Source organism: Scleropages formosus, chromosome 2 (assembly GCF_900964775.1).
Source record: "Scleropages formosus chromosome 2, fSclFor1.1, whole genome shotgun sequence".
NCBI classification, from domain to species: Eukaryota; Metazoa; Chordata; class Actinopteri; order Osteoglossiformes; family Osteoglossidae; genus Scleropages; species Scleropages formosus.
Window position 1 is genome coordinate 29,005,908 of NC_041807.1, and position 18,806 is coordinate 29,024,713.

The window sequence follows — 18,806 nt, forward strand, 5'->3', positions numbered from 1 at the left end:
GGTGAGAGATGCAGCCAATGTTAGGTTTAATTTGTGTCTTTACTTACTAAAAAAGTTGTCGGGTTTGCAGTTGTGTAACTGGTAAAGTATGAGTAGCTGATTTTGTTTGGAGAGCTCTGTAATACGGATGTAATAATCAGAAATGCACGGATTTGCTCCAAAACCTCCCTGATGTCATTGTGGTTCGGGGTATGGATAAAACTATGGTCTTTAGGCGTGTAATAATGATGTTGGTGGCAAGGGGTGGTTCACAGATGCCCTACTTTCCTCTGTTGAAACAAAATCAAGGGAAAAATCACATGTCTGGATCAGGACAAGTTCCTCGCTCGTCCCCCTTTTCTGGGGCCGAGCAGGGGCAAAACCGAACCGAACCGAATGGAAGCATTGTCAAGTGGGTGTCATAGATGCGTCTGCAATGAAAGGTCCGTAGCGATCGATCCACTAAAGGTCCACAGCGAAAGCTTCGTAGAGAAGGTCCACGGAGAAAGGTCCCCGGTGAAGGTCCAAGCTGGAGGTCCATTTGGGGATGGGGTGGGGGTTGGAGAGCAGCGTGGTGCTGAAATGGAGAGCGACCTCCTCATCTGAGCACGTGTCAGGTGGGGACCCTTAGTCATGCTGGGATTTTTTAATAGCACGCATGATTCTGTCTGTTTGCCATCCAAAACAGATGAGTACACAGATAGTGTGAGTGTGTGCGTTCAGTGTCCAGAATGCATTGTGGCGGCGTGAATGGCAGCGGCGTTGTGCAGTAGGCTTAGTCACAAAGGACTTGATAAATGGAAAACAGGTTTATGGAGCTCAGGGAGATAATGTACAGTTTAAAATAGCTGTGTGTAAAGGCTAACTGAGCAATACCCCAGAAAAAAAACAGATTACACATCATATCTTTACACAAATACATGAATAAACTCATCAGTGGTTTTAATTAAACATTGTTCATTGACAAGGAGCTCAGATCATTAATTTTTCTTCAAGATAATGTTAGTGTATTAATTTAAGAATATTCCAGTTCCCTTGAGACTATCTAACTTTATTTCCAAAAACTATTGAGATAAAAGCAACTTTATCATCTACGTGCTCTTTGATGCCTGATGTATTTGTCCCTGGGTATCATTCCTTACCTTGCATGTACAAAAGTAGGCGGATAAAATTTAAAGCCTAATGTGTATTTGAAATTTGGCAATGCAAAGCAGTGTCAGCATGTCGCTGTGCATTGAAGTGCCAGTACTGACTTCTCTCCTTTATATCTCTGAAATCTGACATTGTTTAGTTTTTTTTTCTTTCCTGCTGTGAAGCCAGCGTGGGCTGATGGAATGGTCTGGGTTTCATAGCAGCCAGCTCAGCCGTGCTGAAGTGCCTTCTTTCACACTGAGCTGGGCGTGAGCGGACTGCCCTGCTGTAGCGATCCGGCGGGGGGGGGGCGGGTGTAAACAGTGCTGGGGCCTTGAGCACGTTGACACAGCTTATCCCTGTGTGAACCCGTGGGTCAGCGTGCTGCTTTATGCGGGAACTCTTGTCCTGAGCGACAGAGCCCAGAAAGTCTCTTAGGTCAGACTCCCAGTCTGACAAGCACACATTCCATTCACTGAAAGTCCACAGTAAATGGACTATGTTGCACATGTTTAACCACCAAATAGATGGAGAGGTCCATCCCTTCTTGCTGAATGAGTGAATGAAACTTTATTAACCCCAGAGGGAAATTTCTCTCATTTGCAGCAGCATACAATATAAGACATATACAGAGAATTATTACATGCACACAAGTAGTATGTACATATAATGAAGAAAAGACAAATGTAGACAAATATGTGAAGTAAATACATTTCTTTGTCAGAATTCCATGTAAGAATTTCACTATAATGAAATGGTTTTGCAGCTGATTTAATGAAACCGCACTCATTTCGCTCCGTGCATTCACGGGGATGGACCGCTGTTCTCAGACCGCTATGTTTTTGTAACTATTCAAGGATCCAAATGTAGTCAAATCCTGCGGAATGATCACGTGAACTAGGTAGCATGCTCAGGAGAGGGGTGAGAGCACCTTTCTTTACTAACCCTAGTATTGTTTGTTTTTCTTTTCCTTTGGTGTTCTTGTTTTCTCTGCGTTGAGCTTCAGCTGCTCGAGTGCCTCTGTGGCCATTTGGTGGTGATCCCAAAAGGTGGTTTTGAAGGACTTTGTAATGCAATCCTGTCGGGTGCGAGGGAGTGTTATTGAAGGCGCTGCCCCACAGCCCGTGCAAAAACGTGGGGGTTTTGGGACTCCTCTCTTCTCTCCGAGCTGTGTCATCTCACACCGGAGCATTGTGCCAGCGCAGGAGGTCCTCTTAGGCTACAGAGGCTGTTATTTATCTCAACGCGATGCTGACTGCTGCTCTCAGTGTGAGGGGATTTGCTGTATGGATCCTACACCCCTTCTCCATGGTTGTCTTCTCCTCAGGGTCGTTCTCATTGTGGCCTACAAGCTGGACCTTTAATGCACAGTCAGTTTTGGGCTTCAGTATCCAGCCTGCCTCTTATCCTCTTATCACACTGATTCAGGGCAGTAGGGTGTGTACCAGAGTGCTAGGGAGCCGGGTGTTAATCACAACTTCAGCAGTGGCACAGACTCCTCTATGACTGGCAAGGCAGTCCGAAAGCCACGATGATCACTGTTTCACTCTCCGATAAAACACTATTATGGTAGCAAAAGGGGTTCCAGTAAACATAAAGTGCCATTGAGGTAGGAAAGGGGCATTGATTATCATGTTGATCTCTGTTTTATGGAGGATAAGTGGTAGAAAAGGGGGGGACAGATAATGCACCGGTGGTGATCCTTCTGTTTTATTGATTGTAAAACACTACCGTAGGTTGATTTGCAAAGAATGGGTCATGTATGCATAAATGAATAAACTCTTTCTTTCACTCTGTGACAGTGAACATAACTTCCAAGGAGTAATTTATATTTTATATGTCTCTGGGTACCAGTATTGTACTCTAAACAAGATCAGGATAAGGTACTGTAGAATCCAAGAATGGATAAACTAAGTTAGGGCAGAGGCTGGAGGTGTCACTTTGCCATATGAAGGACCTTGCTTTCAATCCCCAGTTAGCCTCTGCTACCCTTGAGCAAACTGCTTAGCATGAATTGGTTCAGTAAGAATATCCTGTTGTATAAATGATAAAATGATTGTAATGTTTCTTATCTAACTTTGTAGGTCACCTTGGACAAAGACACCAACTGAGTAAAAGTTAATAATAAAAACTGTAAGCGTCAGCAACAGTATGAGTCAGCAGCAGAAGGATTAATAAGCAGTTAAGTAAATAAATTTCAGCTCGATATAATCATTGATTGGTGTACATGTTTGTAGTGCATATTTTATGTATATAAAGGGACAGAATATAAGAATGTATACAAGATATTTTTCCACTCTTCCATGCGGTATATAGGATTGGCTGAACTTTAACCACTCCGAGCATTTGTGAAGCACAGTGTTTGGTCAAGCTGATGTGTCTCAGAAGTATACTCTGCTATCCTTGAAGGCATGTTGGTGTCACATAAACATTTGCCTATCAGTTCCAGGGTCACATTGATCGGGTGGGAGGACTGAGCTCCGAGCAGATCAACAGCCATCTCCATGGGCATCTCGGTTACGGAATTAAGGGCTGTCGTTCTTACACTCCGTCCTGGAGTGATGGGTAGCTTAACTGGTGTTGGCAGCCTTTCTGTACGGTATTAGCTTTGTTGAGATTCAAATAATTGTTTGAGGGAACACTGTCGACATGCCTGCTCCCCGTGTTTTCGGTTCGCTCCGCCGTCCTCCAATTCCCACTGAGCACTGTTGCTTCGTTGTTCCACCTCACCACTCCGAGTCCCTGGGGTCCGCGCCGTTTCTCTTCCTACCTCTCTCATATTGAAGGAGGCATGGGTGCGTGTCCAATTCCTCCTCTTTAATTAGGTCCTTCCACTGTGGGTAAGGAAATATGAGAAATTGCTGAGAGGGTGATAGTAATTAGGCCTAATTTTTTTCCAAACTTTTTTGTCTCAATCCCATCCTTTCTACTGACCTAATGGAAGTCAGTGGCCTAAAGCATGTAAGCAAGCTATGATTTGGCTTTCTCCCTCTCTCGCCTTGAAAGACATGAAAATTACACTGCGTAATGCATATGTTTAACTCAGCAAGACATCATTATGGAATGCTAAATTAACCTTTCCCCCTTTGTCATCCTGTAATCTGCTGATACAGTATGTCCTATTTTAGAGGTAAATGGATTAGCTCTAAGATGTACTTAAGATATTTCATCCCTATGGAAAAAGATCAGAAACAGATTTAAATATGAAAGTGCTGCTCTTACATGCAAAATCCAACTTAACAGGAATCAGAACAAAAAGCCATCATTATCAGTCAGCATTAAGCCCCTCAGCAGTCTGCCAGTTGTCCTTCTAGCTGAACCTTTGCTTTTTGGTTAGAAGAGGAGATCATCAGTGTTTTGTACCGCCTCAAAATGAATAAATAACCAGTTCAGGTAATGCCCGTGTTAGCAAGCACGGAGTGAATGTTGAAAAGCTGTCTCCCATTAATTTGGCTAATTCAATTCTTCAAAAGCACATTCACGTCCCCCTAGCCTTAATCAACTGTAGCCCTATCAGAATAGCTAGCTAGTGTCACTAAAACATAACACGTCGTTGAAGAGGACCTCAAGTTTTCCTCCCAAAGCCGTAATATTCTGCTTTTTGATTCACAGTTATTCTGTGCGACCCAATCGCTGTTGAAAGCTTGAAACAGAAGGAAGCGGTGAACATGAGGAACAAACATTTGATATCGCACCACTTCTCCATTCTCAGTTCGCTTTGACTGTGGTGAATACCTTACTCTAGTTCCCCCCGATATATGTTCTAAAAGTAGAAACGAAAGATCTGCGTTTCCCATCTCCTTGGGTTTAGGAAGGCCTGGCCTTAGTGGAAGGGGAAGATGGATGCTGTGATTGCTCGACAACATTGTCTCTCCTCTCTTTCCCGAAAGGCGAAAAAGAACACATGTTGCAAGGGTAACACTCTTTCTCGTTGTGGCATCACTACGGATTCCTCAGAATACATCGTTTACCTTAGGCAAGCCAATGGTGGTAACAACAGCAAAAACAGCATTGCTGTGTCAGTAATGGCAGCTGGCAGAGTGCGGTTGAGGACACTGAGGGGTGGTTGTGGGGTTTCAGGGTAGCTAAGCCAAGTGCACATATCACAGTGTCAACCTTTTTCTCCTTGGCGGATAAGCAGTCCTTGAAGGGAGGCAGATTGCTGAGGTTCGCTCGGTTCCAAGCTGCCAACTCTTCCCAAACATCTTCCACGGAGCTCACCCTCCCCGATCCTTGTGTGTGTGTTTGAGGGATGAGGGGGGAGGGGGGACTCACTGATGCTTCAGAGGAAATATTGAAACCAAGGTGCATCTGAACTTGCAGATGGAGGCTGGGTAAATTGCACAGCACAGCCATGAGCCCTGTGGACACCATCAAGCAGATGCTGCACATGGCAGAACCATATGGCAAAACTTAATTGTGTTACGTGTGAAGAGTGTCAGTGTACCGTACTACCTTATGTTGGACCTGCTTATTTGTATATGACACTTTACATTACAGTTCTTGTCTCACATTATGTTTTAGTGTGGTGTCATATTTTATAGTTAGATGGGTGGCCAAAACCTACAAATTAAAACGGAGGTTTTTCAAGAAAATGAGGTAAATACCCACACAAAGCAATGCCCTCTCCCTAGGTTCCTCCGCTTGGTTTGGTTTTCTGCTGTTAACACATGAATAATCACAAGCTTTTCTCTTCTTTTTTGTCTCAGTCATGCATAATCTGAAACAATCAGCCGCATCAAATCAATAAAAAAAAAAAAAAAAATCTAGTGTTTCTGTTTCGGGCTTAATCTTTTACGTGGGGTCGAAATCCACAGAACCGTCACGGACGCAGGGCAGACTACTGGAGAATGGTCTCCTCTCTCGAGGACCCTCTTTAACTGGGCGGCTGAGCTCCCTCAGGACATGCACCATATCAGCGGATTGAGAGGGATTTGCAGCCAGCGCAAGAGCAGCCCAGCAGACCAGTACCATGCAGACTCCGTTGTACACAATCGGAGAAAACATCTCGTTAGGGCTCTAGGTAGTGCAGTGGTCATGGACATGGGCTTGTAACCGAGAGATTGCTGGTTCAGGTCCTGCTGTGGTATCCTTGAGCAAGTTTCTTCAACGGAATTGGTGAACAACCAGTTGTATAAATGGGTAAAAAATATTACATCAGTGTGGATGAAAGTTTAGTGAAACAACAAAAAATAATAAGAATGTTGTCCGACGCAGGCAAAGTTGGAAAAAGTAGATTCGTATTCGGATAGAATCCAATGGTTAAAGTGATGTATTGTAGGCAGAAAATGTAGTGGAGTAGAGCATGTCATGTACAAAAGAGTGTAAATAGGGTATGATAAAGGCAATTTTTTGTGTTTGTGTTTCTTTTTGTGCCATTCCTGTGGCCACCACATTTAGCTTTAGTTCATGATTCAGATACAGTGTAATTTATTTAGTGATTTATGTAATTGTATTCTGTTTGCATGTGTACTTAACATTTATAAATCATTAACGCTTTCATAACAAAAGCTGTGGAACATCTTTCTGCTGCTGGGAAAATGGATCGAAATGCATAGTTTAGAGTAGAGTGCACAGAGTAACACTGGAGCCACTAAAGAACAAGCGCAAAGCTGGTATAGAGCCAGTACAGACCCTGTATAAACCAGGTACCAAGACGGTACAGAGCTAGTAGTGACTGAGCCCAGAACCAGGGCAGAATCCCAGCCTCCAATGAACAGTGGTTTTTTGGAATTGAAATGTACTTTTAGTACATTGCCTAGGTGCTCTTCACTAGTGGAGCTCACTGATACTCACTGAAAGGAGTGGAGCACCGTGAGCTTTCTGACTGAAATGGCTGGAAAGTCTTCCTGACTGCACTAAACCAAACATTAAGCTGGAAAGCTGGTCAACACACCATTAATTTCTTGTAATAAGGACATGTTTTATTCATAGCTTTTTGCAGGGCGGTGTTGTGTGTGTTTGGATAAGCTTACACACACATACACAGATCATTAGCTCATTTTGTCAAGATGAATGTGTGGGATGAGAATAAAAAATGAATCTGCTGAGCCAAGGAACATCATTTTTTTCAGCAAAATCTTAGCTGTAATGTAACATTGATAGGAAGAAGCGTTGAGTCTTTTCAAGGTGAAAAGAATGGAATCTAATTATCTTCATTATTCTGATCTCACTGTTTACACATTGATTTGACTGAATATGTCAGTACTACTCCAACTATTGGGATTATGGATTTGGGATAATTGTTTTGGCATTGAGATAAGTAAAGCAAACATTAATTAATCTGTTGAAAAATACACTCAAGGTAATGTGTCAGGATAATTAGTGCTGGATCTCCAAAGATTTTAATTGACTTCATTTACTGAGAGAAGAAAAAAAAAATCAATAAAATTGACTTTGTATGAGTTTCTCATGTGTTTACTTACAATTAATTAGGTGAAGGTTCCCAGTGGCCATCTTAAGAAAGTGAAATGCCCAAGGCAGCCCTCAAAACCTCACATATCCTACCGTTCTCACCTTCCCCAGTCTATACACCAGCAGACACATTCTTAGCTCCCTGAATTTGTTGTTTCAAACCTGAGTCATCCTCATGTTAAGCGACAGCTGGTAGTGTAGTGGTTAGAGCTGCTGCCATTGGACCCAACGGTTGTAGGTTTAAATTCCGCCTCTATCTGTAGTACTCTTGAGCAAGATGCTTAGCCAAAATTTCTCCAGTAAAAATACTGTATCGCTGTATGAATGGGTAAATAATTGTAGGCTGATTAACACCGTGAACTGCTTTGGAGAAAAACATCATCTAAATGTGTGTGTGCTTTTCAAGAAATTTTCCTCAACTCTTCTGACCGCTTTAGAAAACAAGTGCCCGAAAACATAGGAACCTCTAATTTAGTGAGGTGCTTTATTATTCTTTTTGAACGCTTGCCAGCATATTTTATTCGTAAGGTCTGCAGAAATGTTACATTCATCAGTCATAGCATATTTCAGTGGCACCAGTGGTGCAGCCCAACACTCAGCCCCCCAATATTTTCCCACTTGTGCGGTGCTTTGAGCGGAAACTTTTCAAATTAATATTCATTAATTTGGGGATAAATGGCAGCGGACTGACTGCAGGGAAAAATGGGGAACAGGGGAGAGAGGAACCCGCTTGACTGCACACTTCCAGCGCTGTGAAATGTAATTACAGGAGGCCGACAGACAGCCGTCATAAAAGAGGGCCGGCTTTCTAATTAACAAGCGGCAACACGCACCGACACCTTCTGAACAGAGACGCTAATTGTTTCAAGCGTTTTCTGGTGCCAAAGATAAACCGACTCTCCAACACCATACTCAACGCAGGCACTTTTTAGAGGTCCTTTCAAAGATACGAGGGATCTTAATAAGAGAGCAACCCATTCCTGGCAATAATTTGCTCCGGGGGGTGACTTCTTAAGAACTGCTGGCACATATTGAATGAAGTGATTAAAAGTGACTAAACAGTACTGAAGAATTTAGTGTCACATGCTTTAAAAGTGAGTCTATTGTGGAAAATATATCAGTTCTAGAAAATTTGGAATGAATAAATTGGTCGTTCTTGCTTTTGATCTTCTCAGAAAAGAAGTGCAGTTTTACCCATTCGGTATGATGAGGAAGATTATTGCAAGGTGAAAGCAACCAGGTTGTTTAAAGCTATCTGGTAATTGGATGACAAGTAATTTAAATGATGGTTCCGCAATTTACTATCTCAGATTCCCTTTAATGAGCTTCCGAAGGTTTGTGTGTCAGAGCATGTGCATATGTTTGTTTCGCCTTGTGTTTCATCAGTTGTTCAATGTAACCGCACATATTTGCACAGCATGCAAAGAAACAGCGGAGTTCATTATGACCAAAGAATATTCTCCTGTAATTTGGATAGCAGATGCCGTAGAACGGTTTTTTTTTTCCAGTGTACGTTTGAACTTGAGGGCGGTGGGGCAAACTCGGAGAAGTCCCATCTAGAGACGGCTTGATGTCACCGGAGATGTACAGCCTGGGCAGGTTAGAGTCGGCAGGACTACGTGGACACAGAGACGTCGCTTTGATTCCCCCGCTCTCTTTCCTAAACGGCCGGTGCCTGCCCATTACCTGGGAACGTGGAAGCTCCGGTGCCAACAAATTGTCAAGATAATTGGCTGAGCTGTCAGGCGAGCTGGGCTATAGCAAACAGAACGCGTGTGGCGCCCACAGCATAGCAATTAAGGCAAAGCAACAGAGAGCTCAAAGGGAGGAAAAGAATCAGTTTCTGAATGGGGCAAACTGAAAGGTGAGCTTGAATTTGTTTAACTGTTCGACAGCACAAAGTGGCTGAGGCACTAGGAAAAAGAACCAGGCTCTTAAGGAAATGGGCTTAGAGAAAACAAACCGTACTCACAGCTCTTTCCCAGCCTTTTGTTGTTGTTTTTACTTGAGAGGACAGAGTCTCTCTGAATTTGGAGACCATTTGGTGTGTCCCACAACTTCTCCTTTATGACACTGGTGGGAGCAGAGAGAGGGTGGGCTTCCTTTGGGTCCAGTCAGTGGCAATGAAAAAGCTCTAGGGGAGCCTATGAAGAAGAAGGGGTTGATCAAATGATCAACACAGAGTTCGTAGATAAAACTGAAGGTCAGGGGCCCCGGTTCCCATGTTGGTGAGGCTCATGCCTATCGCAGCAATACCAGCGAAGCCCAGATCTACCATCTGCCTCCACAGCTTCTCCTCGGAGCCCGGCAGGGACTGGCAAAAGGGAGCTGTTCTGAGTTTCGCCACAATCGAGCCTAGTTCCATTCTTAACTGGGTCTACGACTGACATCAGTGCACAACATGCAGCCCATTCGCCTTTCCTTCCCTGAGCAGCCCTATCTTTGATTTGTTGGCATATCCGAATACCGTGTGCGGAGCCAAAAAAATGACCACTACCCAGAATTTGGAGAGACTGCAGACATATTTTCTGTGATACCACCCCCTTGGTTTATTTTGTGTCCTTCATAATTTGGTTCACAAGCTTCCACCATCTCTCTCTCTCTCTCTCTCTCTCTCTCTCTCTCTCTCTCTCTCTCTGTTGCATCAAGACCTGGCATTTGACAATTTGACAGCCACGATGTGACAACAGTAGACTCTCTGACATCTCGCCGTGCTGCCTCCTTGGGCACACTTTGTCTCATCTGGCAGGACTCCTGGAGGGCAGACCTGTTTCATGGGAGCCGTGTAGCACTGCACATCCCTGCTGAGAATTATGGCCACATCACATCCAGAAGCACTGTACTGCACTTTGCAGTTAGCGTTAGTGACCGATTACTACCTGTCCATTTAAGTGCAATATACGCCTCCAAATTGATGTATTTTAATGACCTTTGGTATGGTTCCAGTAGCTGTATCCAGACAGAGCTGATTTTATTGAGCCTTGAAATGTGCAATATGGATGAAGCATTATGGTACCTTGTTTGTTTAATCTAATTATACAGTTCGGTCACGTCTTGTGATGGCCCTAATCCATTATTTTGTCTGTCACCTTTCTGCACTAACACATTCACTAAGCACCTCTTATTGAAAATAAGTGAGACAGTCTGAAATGTACGTAGCTGTCGCTCCACACAGGCACGTCATGACGGATTGCCAGAGCTTGGTAACAACTACTGAAATGCGGGCCGGAGGATGGGCCTATTAGTGGACAGCTCTGCTGTTAAGTTGAGGGCACCGAAGCCACAGAAACTGACTACCCAAAACTGGCCATTCCTCTCTAGTACCCACCACCCTGTATGCCAGCTGAACAGGGCAGAACAGTTATTAGACCACCATCTGGGAACATAGAATAGCCTGCCAATTCACCGCCCATCCTTTTTACAACAGTCTGCAATGATAATATTTATCGACCGGTTTCGAGTCTTTCTGGGTGATAAACTCTGTAGTATATCCCTCCCATCTCCTCTGGGAAGAGTATGACCACCAAGAGACAGATGAATGCCTACTATGAGAGGTGTGTCAGTCTGCATGTGGATCAAACTATAGCAGTTTGGGCTGTTACTTCCTGACCAGAATGGGGATATCTAAGTGAAACCACAGTACAAGCAGCCCTTCCTCAAAGGCTCTGTACCGCTGCCTCACACCTGTACTATAGCGCAGCTTGAACCATCGACCCCCAGGTTACAAATCTGTGTCCTCAATACTGCTTGCTTTTGAAGCAGCAAGGAGCCAGAAATAATAAACCATTTTTTTTTGTCACTTCCTCAGCCACATGAAAAATAAACGTTTACAAGGATGTGACATAGGAATGCGATAGTTTTTTACTGCTCTTGCAAATTCATTAAGATAGCAGATCTCGCAAGGGAAAGTTTCGCAACATTTTACAGTTGTGTTAATATATGCAAAATTTGTCTGGTTTTTTTTATGTATAATTGTATGTCTGGAGTGGGGGTGCGGTGGCGCAGTGGGTTGGACCACAGTCCTGCTGTCTAGTGGGTCTGGGGTTCAAGTCCCGCTTGGGGTGCCTTGCGACGGACTGGCGTCCCGTCCTGGGTGTGTTCCCTCCCCCTCTGGCCTTACGCCCCTGTGTTCCCGGGTAGGCTCCGGTTCCCCGTGACCCCGTAAGGGACAAGCGGTTCTGGAAAGGTGTGTGTGTGTGTGTGTGTGTGTATGTCTGGAGCAAGTAAACTGAGTAACTGTTTGATGCAAGCAGCAGCTTTGCATGAAATTCCCTGTGTAATTGTTGCCTTAGCTCATTCTTTGAAAATACCCGGAAGGTTGGATACGGGTGATCAGGAAGAGAGAACCTGCAGCTAAAGTTGTTGCTTCCCCGGATGCTCATTACAAGCAGGGATTTGCCGTTGCGCAAGCAGCTCATACATTTAAAAAGCATTGTGCACGCTGCATGGGAGCACAATGGCATAGGAGCACACAGTTGGATCGGCAGTAAGATGGAAATGGGATTTTCAATTAGTGCAGACAAGAATTAAAGTTAGATGAACTGTAGACTGTTCTTTAAAGCAAAGTCTTTACAAATTGACTCACACCCAGTGATCAGCGATACTGGACGTATAACTAAGCAGCAGAAAGCACTCCCAAGGCCCCTAGCCAGTTGGATATAATTGAGAAGCATGCTCGCTGTCTGATTTTAGAGCTCTTATTTTCCCCAATGAATGAAGTAATAAGGGAAAAAAATCTAACGGAAAATGTTCCTTTCGATTAGGACAGTTTCTGCTCTGAAGCTGAGGGATTAGCAGCAAGGATCAAGCGAGCGCAAGGCAAAATACTCTGACTGAGTTTAAGATGTTCTGATCTCTCATGGCAGTGGCCCGTGATCTTGTACGTTATTAGCAGATATTAAAAAGAGAACAGAATGTTCTGTAAATGCCAATTTGATCCAAGAATTCTGACATGATTTGATTCTCTTCACAATTGTACTTTCTTTATTGGCATGCATTAATTCAGATTTGAATGTAATGTGTCACCCCTGCCAACGCAGCGAAAAAATCATTGACGTTCCCCGTTGACGTTCAGTTGTGGCAGGTCCAATTCATCGGCCATCAGTGAGATTTAATCCTTTCAGCTTGTCAACCTGCAAACTTCACAGTGGAGAAGAGCCAGCGCGCAGGCAAATCAATTCAAAACCCTTGAGTTCCTTGGAAGGATTGGAAAACCAAACTGAGCCAGCTGCAAGCTTGTTTGTAGATGTGAAGGAGCTCCCTACTGTTACTGCCGACATGATAGCATGTCCAGAATCAGTGCAGTAAGCCTAGGACACGGAAAGCAAGAGCCTTCCAGTCAGAACCCAACCATGTGTGGCTAAATACAACAATATCCTCCATTCTGAGTGACAGTGAGGCTCCATGGAAGGTTCATCTTGCTCACCACCATCCATACAAACTGAAAACAAACTCTCCTATTGCAGCAGGCTTTGCATTCCCTCACTCCCCCAGAGACCAGTTGGTGGAATTTAACTCCAGTGAAGGGAATGCATGGATCTTCAGCTATGTGTTGTTGAGGTCTACAACCTCACATTTTTACCTGGAGTCAGCTAGTCTTTGTCTGGAAGTTTTCAAGTGCCACACTGTACAGCACCTCCATTATTTATTTGCTCCCAAGAGCTCTGACATGATTTCAGGCTTCTTATTGCTTGAGCATGTACTTCTGCGTGGCTAATGGGAAGTTACAGTGTCTAAGCCTCCAGGGTTTAATAGTACTTTGCTCGATCATGTCTCAACTGCAGCCATTACCCTTCGACATCAAAGAACTTCATGCTTTTCCCACCATAGCAGCAATAGGCCCCACAAGATTTTCCACAGTAAACTTGACGCATTAGTGATGGAGAACATTAAGCAATATGTGCATTTATTATATGTATTGAGCGGTTATTCTGATGTTCTGTATTTAGTTGCAGCCACTGCATATGAAACACAGGTGTGAAATTAATGATAAATTGAATTCTTTGAATTCAGGTCATACACAGGGAGTCTCGTAGCAGTAGGTTTAGGAAAAAACTGGCTGTTTCTGAAGCAGTCAGGGGGACTTTGGGATGATGAGTCACTTAGCACAGCCGAATTAACACCTGCATGTCGTCTTGATGTTTCTCAGGAATAGCCTTCACAGCAAATGCGAAGATTAAAAATAAATAAGGGAAAACTAACATTTGATGTTACAGGTTTGAAAATGATTCCGGAATGAAGTTCTAATTTTTGGAATAAATTTTTATCCATAACTGGGCCATTAATGCACCACGGGGTTCTGTATTGTAATAACCTTCCCAGGATCCTCGCATAGCATTTAACTACATTTTTCAACTTGGACTTAAAACATGCAGTAGGGATATTACAGATTTTTACTTGGGTGCTGCAAAATGATGACAAAGTGAAATGTGATGTAAAGAGTTGTGTCTGTGTTCTTTTGTATCAGTGCACTCTATTCTTCTGTACAGTTTTGTTGACTTCATTTTCATATCGGGCATAAAAACCATTCAGTCTTCAGAATTTATAGGAACAACAAACTACTGTATTCCAGTTGCTTTCATGCCAAATGTACTGAAAGTTGCAAAGTTGCAAAGTTTGGGCAGCACAGCGGTGTGTGTGTGTGTGTGTGTGTGTGTGTGTGTGTGTGTGTGTGTGTGTGTGTGTGTGACAGAGAGAGTGTGTTCCACTGATATATGGATGAGTGATCCAGTGTAAGTCACCTTGGTGAATAAGGTGTGTGGGCTGATAACACTACACAGAGTTTGTTTGGAGTCACTTTGGAGAAAAGTGTCTTTTAAATAAATAAATGTCAGTGTAGTGAACAGGGATCTGGACTTGTGGTCAAAAGGACCTGGCTGGTGTAAAGTGCAGATCCCAAACTGATCTGATGAAATACATCAAGCTGCATGAACTTGAATAGCACGATAACTGCAAGGCTTGTACGTTCATTTGACAAAAGGACGACTATTCAACCAGGTAATGCACTAATCGTTAAAAGCAGTGCTGCTGATGGCCAAATTAACAAAGCATAAAAATTATTTTAGGCAGGACACATATAATTAATATATTTTTGAAAGATGTTTCTTGGTCACATAAGGCATCAGGTCACAATGCTTAAAAATTTAACTCAAGCAGCTAAATTCCACAGTAAGGTTATAGTCACACGAAATGGAACATAGTCGTACATTCGAAGTTCATGCAGAATTGCTTCCTTCAGTTTTTGTAAAAGTATATATTAATTTATCAACCCATTCAAGTGATCCTCATAAAGACAAAGAAATTCCTTTTTACTGCTGATGTCTGATCATTAGGGGGCTGGAAAGTTGTAATTAAACCAAATGCAGTTTATAAGTGCTGAAACAGTATAATAATGAATGATTTTTTGATAAACTGAAAATTTGCCTCACGTTTCAAGATGACTTGTTGGTAATTACAAGAAGGACTTCAAACCAAATAAACCCTTTAATCCTACTTCAGACGCAGATAAACTGTTAATCTCAAAAAGAAAAACAAGTTTGGGATTAAACTTTGTCCTCATAAATAATTGCTGCCGTTTCTTGTATGAATTTTGGGCTTCGTGCAAGTGAAACACAACTGTCCAGCATTGTGCCAGTTCATACATCCACCAGCTCTATGGCCCACGTATGCAGAGTGTTTGACTGCAACAAAAAACTGACATGGGGACAAGTTTACAAGTTTCTAGTATTGTTGCGGTCAAGAACTATCTTTGCAAAATGTCCAGTTTCACACATGGCCTCCATACTGTTTTCTAAAGACACTTTCACAGTGAAACACCCGCAGAAGATACGAGTTTGTGAGGAAAAAGTGCTTTATTCTATCAGCTCATTGTGGGTTATTGTGAAAAAAGATTAATGTAATATTTATTGGAAGCTGTTCCGTTTTTAACCATCATGTCTACTGTACGGTGGTGTCATCGTTTTTCTCTTCATTAAATATTTTGCACTTGGCAAGTGCTTTGTGTGCTAGTAATCACATTAGTAATGCCAGCAGAAGCACTTACATAAGAGAGCCCAGTGAGGGATAAATCTTAAGAAAAAAATGAAAGGGAGGCTCTTTTGAGATTTTCAATTTAAGGCTAATGCCTCTCTTAAGCCCATCTTTAGGGTTATGTGTAAGTCTTTATCTGCAGAGATGTATTTGGGAAAGCGGCTCATAGAAATGAATGGCGAAGAGGGTATTAGCGAGGGAAGCAAAAACCAAAGCAAATAATAGTGCTGAAAGGAGTGCGCCCTGCGCCCAACTGCTTACCTTTGCTTGCTTAGCAAGGTTCTCCGGAGGGACAGTGTGGACTTTTGAAGGTCCGCTGTTAGCAGAAAACCCACAGCCACAGGCATCACTACTAAAGACAAACACAAATTTCCTAAGGCACGGAAAGTATTGCATTTGACGCAGATACTAGTGCCTTTGCATTGCAGCACTTTGTGTTTTGCAGTGATCCCGTCCGTCTTGGATCATCTTACGTATAGTACATCAAGCTGACGTTCGCTGGAAGGGTGTGGAAATGGATTTGTTCGTGTGATTTGTGTTTCTTCAGAACAAGACATGCACTCAGGACAAACACGCTGCCATGAAAATGTCAGTGGCTTTCCTTCTTCTCCTTAGCTCTTTTGTAAGGTGCTAGCGTGACGCTGGCAGAAGAAGCGAATCTCCAGCACACAGCCCGATCCGTCACATTTTAAAGCAATGGGCCTGAACGGTAGTAAATCTAAAAGCAACTCTGGGTTCGACGAAACACGTCCTACTCCCTCAGGCCTGCAGTTTCCCCCAGTTGGGACTCACAGGCTTCTGATAGTGAAGAGAGAGTAGATAATCATGCTCCTCAGGGATGTTCCCCAACTGATAGCGTAAGAACTCTCAGCAGGGACTTTAACTTACCTCTTATCTGGCATCCAAACACCTGCCACTCAAGCACATGAAGAAACAAGGGCAACACAATATCTCCAAGCTCCCCTCCCCATGAGGGATCTCTGCCCTCTTGATGTTCTGTGTCACCATGGACTGAGCGAAGGGCATGCCGAAGGCTGATTTTCTGAAAGAAAGCGTGATGGTGCAGTGCGTGTGATTTTCCTCCGAAGACCTTCTCTTTTAGCTTTCAACACCATTGATACTGACTCTTGTTTGGTCCACAGTGACCTGTATTTCTCAGGCTCTCTAATGTATTCTGTCTGAACACATCTGAAAGCAAGCTCGTGTTTAAAATTGTCTGGGTGGCAGGTGTTGCACGTACTGCTGCAAGAGAGACTTTAAGCAGTTTCATTTCCCGTGTTGTCACGCGTTTACTCTGCCAGCAGTAGTGCGCATGTTTGTGGGCGCCAGAGCCATCACCATGTGCATCCAGGCCCAGCTCTTTCCTGACCGTTCACTCTTTTCAGAAGTCTGCCTTCCCTTACTCTTCCTCCTTAAGGGTTTCCTTTTCTGCTAAAAAATTTCAGAAAAAGCTGCTTCTCCCATTAATATTCATGAGAAGATTAGCCCAAAATGTATTTGATTCTGAACGATTAGGCACCGTGGTGATTCTACGCATTATCATTACTGATAATAATCGTTACCAAATCGAAATGGGGTTCTCAATGCAGATTTAATATTTGAATATTTATAAGAGAACCTCCCAGCATGGTCCTGGGATATCTGGCCCATAGATCTGGTTTTTATGCATTGGCTTCTGTCGGTGCTCAGTGATTGACAGTCTCCCTGATATCCTTTGCTCAGCTGCCTCCAGCTTCAGTTTCTGTCGTGGCGGACTGGAGCACACCGTGTCAGCTGAAGACCTCAACTACCAGCTGCCCCGCAAGGCAGGTGGTAGCCTGACCTGGCACGACGGGCGCGGTCAGAAGACGGCTGGCGGCCGGACAGTGAAGCTGCTGCAGCAGCCAGGGACAGAGCCGCTGCAGGTGGGTTCTTGCCCAGTGACACCCCTGGGGGCCCAATCGAAGCAAACCCCTGGCATTCTCTATCCTTGTCTGCTCCCCCTGCTCTCTGTCTGTTTTTGTCTCTCTCTCTCTCTCTCTCTCTCTCTCTCTCTCTCTCTCTCTCAATCTCTCCATTTGTCTCTCTCTGTCAAATTCGGATTTGCAGGAAAAGTTGCTTTTAGTTGCTGAAGCAATTGACATGAAGTATTTACACGACTATGAAAGCAGCACCAAAACAAATCAAATGTGAAATAAAGACGATAACACGAAGATTAAAGATTACATAGAAGATTAAAATGACGACAATAATAAGAGTAGTAGTAGTAATAATAAAACCTATCCAGATTATTTATTTCAACAAAATTATTTTTGCACACAGATAGGATCTTTATGTACAAAAATATATTTTGAACATTTAATTTTTTTTGAGCAATGCAAAATTTCCCAAAATTTTACCAATTCAGCCAGTACCAGAGCTGTGACGGCTCAAAACCCAGTGTGTCTGTGCTTGATTTTCCTCTCTGCTGCTTCGTATTTTTCGCTTCTTTTTTCCTTCCTTTATACCTGGGATGTCCCTGATGTGTGATTAGCCTGGTAACAGGAAGATGTACTGTCGCTGTGTGATTGCTATTCTTCTCTGCCTTCACGCTGATCATAGCTGTCAAACTAAAGTCAAAGCCGTCACTGTCACACATTTAGAATTTATTTTAAGTCCATTTCAACGAATGAAAACCTTGGCACTCTGGGCATTGGACAACTGTCCTCTCTGGCTCTTCTGCCCAGACTGTTCTGTCATCCTGTCTCTATGTGTGAGGGTCTGTAGTGTCAGTGCGTGCTGGTACAGTGTCCGCTGCTGGATTGTTGGGCTTTGCTCTTCAAAGTAGATGCAGCTCTTAAACTAAAGGATGTATGATATCAGCACACGTCCTGGGAAGAAGCTGCTGTAAAGTGAGATGAAATACAGTATTTGCACCATGGTGCTAAATATTCTCACTGAAAAGCATACCATATGATTATGGGCAATCCCAGCAAAGACATTTCTGTTTCAGTATTTCATTTAATTTTTCCATGGGTTTTTGATGCCTTTGTTTACACGGTGCTGTGATGTTCAGCTTTCTTCCTTTGGGAGATTTGGCATCTTCTAAGCTGGCAATTTCCTCACATCTATCCCTTTAAGTATCTGAGATCTGGACATTTTATATTCAGAGTGACTGTATCAATGGCATAATTAATACATAATCAAGATCTGCTTAAGTGTAAAAATAGCAGTACAGGAAATTAATGAATTGAAATCCATAGACAATAACTCAAAAGTCAGAGCGCATGGCAGAG

General features: G+C 43.2%; 1 protein-coding gene across 4 annotated transcripts in view; it reads left to right on the plus strand.

Moving 5' to 3' along the window:
- LOC108936951 (sterile alpha motif domain-containing protein 10-like) overlaps nucleotides 1-18,806 on the plus strand; it is a 43,957-nt gene that overhangs the window by 554 nt on the left and 24,597 nt on the right. For all 4 annotated transcript variants that reach the window (XM_018756613.2, XM_018756612.1, XM_018756611.1 and 1 more), the window contains exon 2: nucleotides 17,275-17,456. In XM_018756613.2, the coding sequence (XP_018612129.1) occupies nucleotides 17,275-17,456 (182 nt within the window). The remainder of the gene's footprint in view (nucleotides 1-17,274; nucleotides 17,457-18,806) is intronic.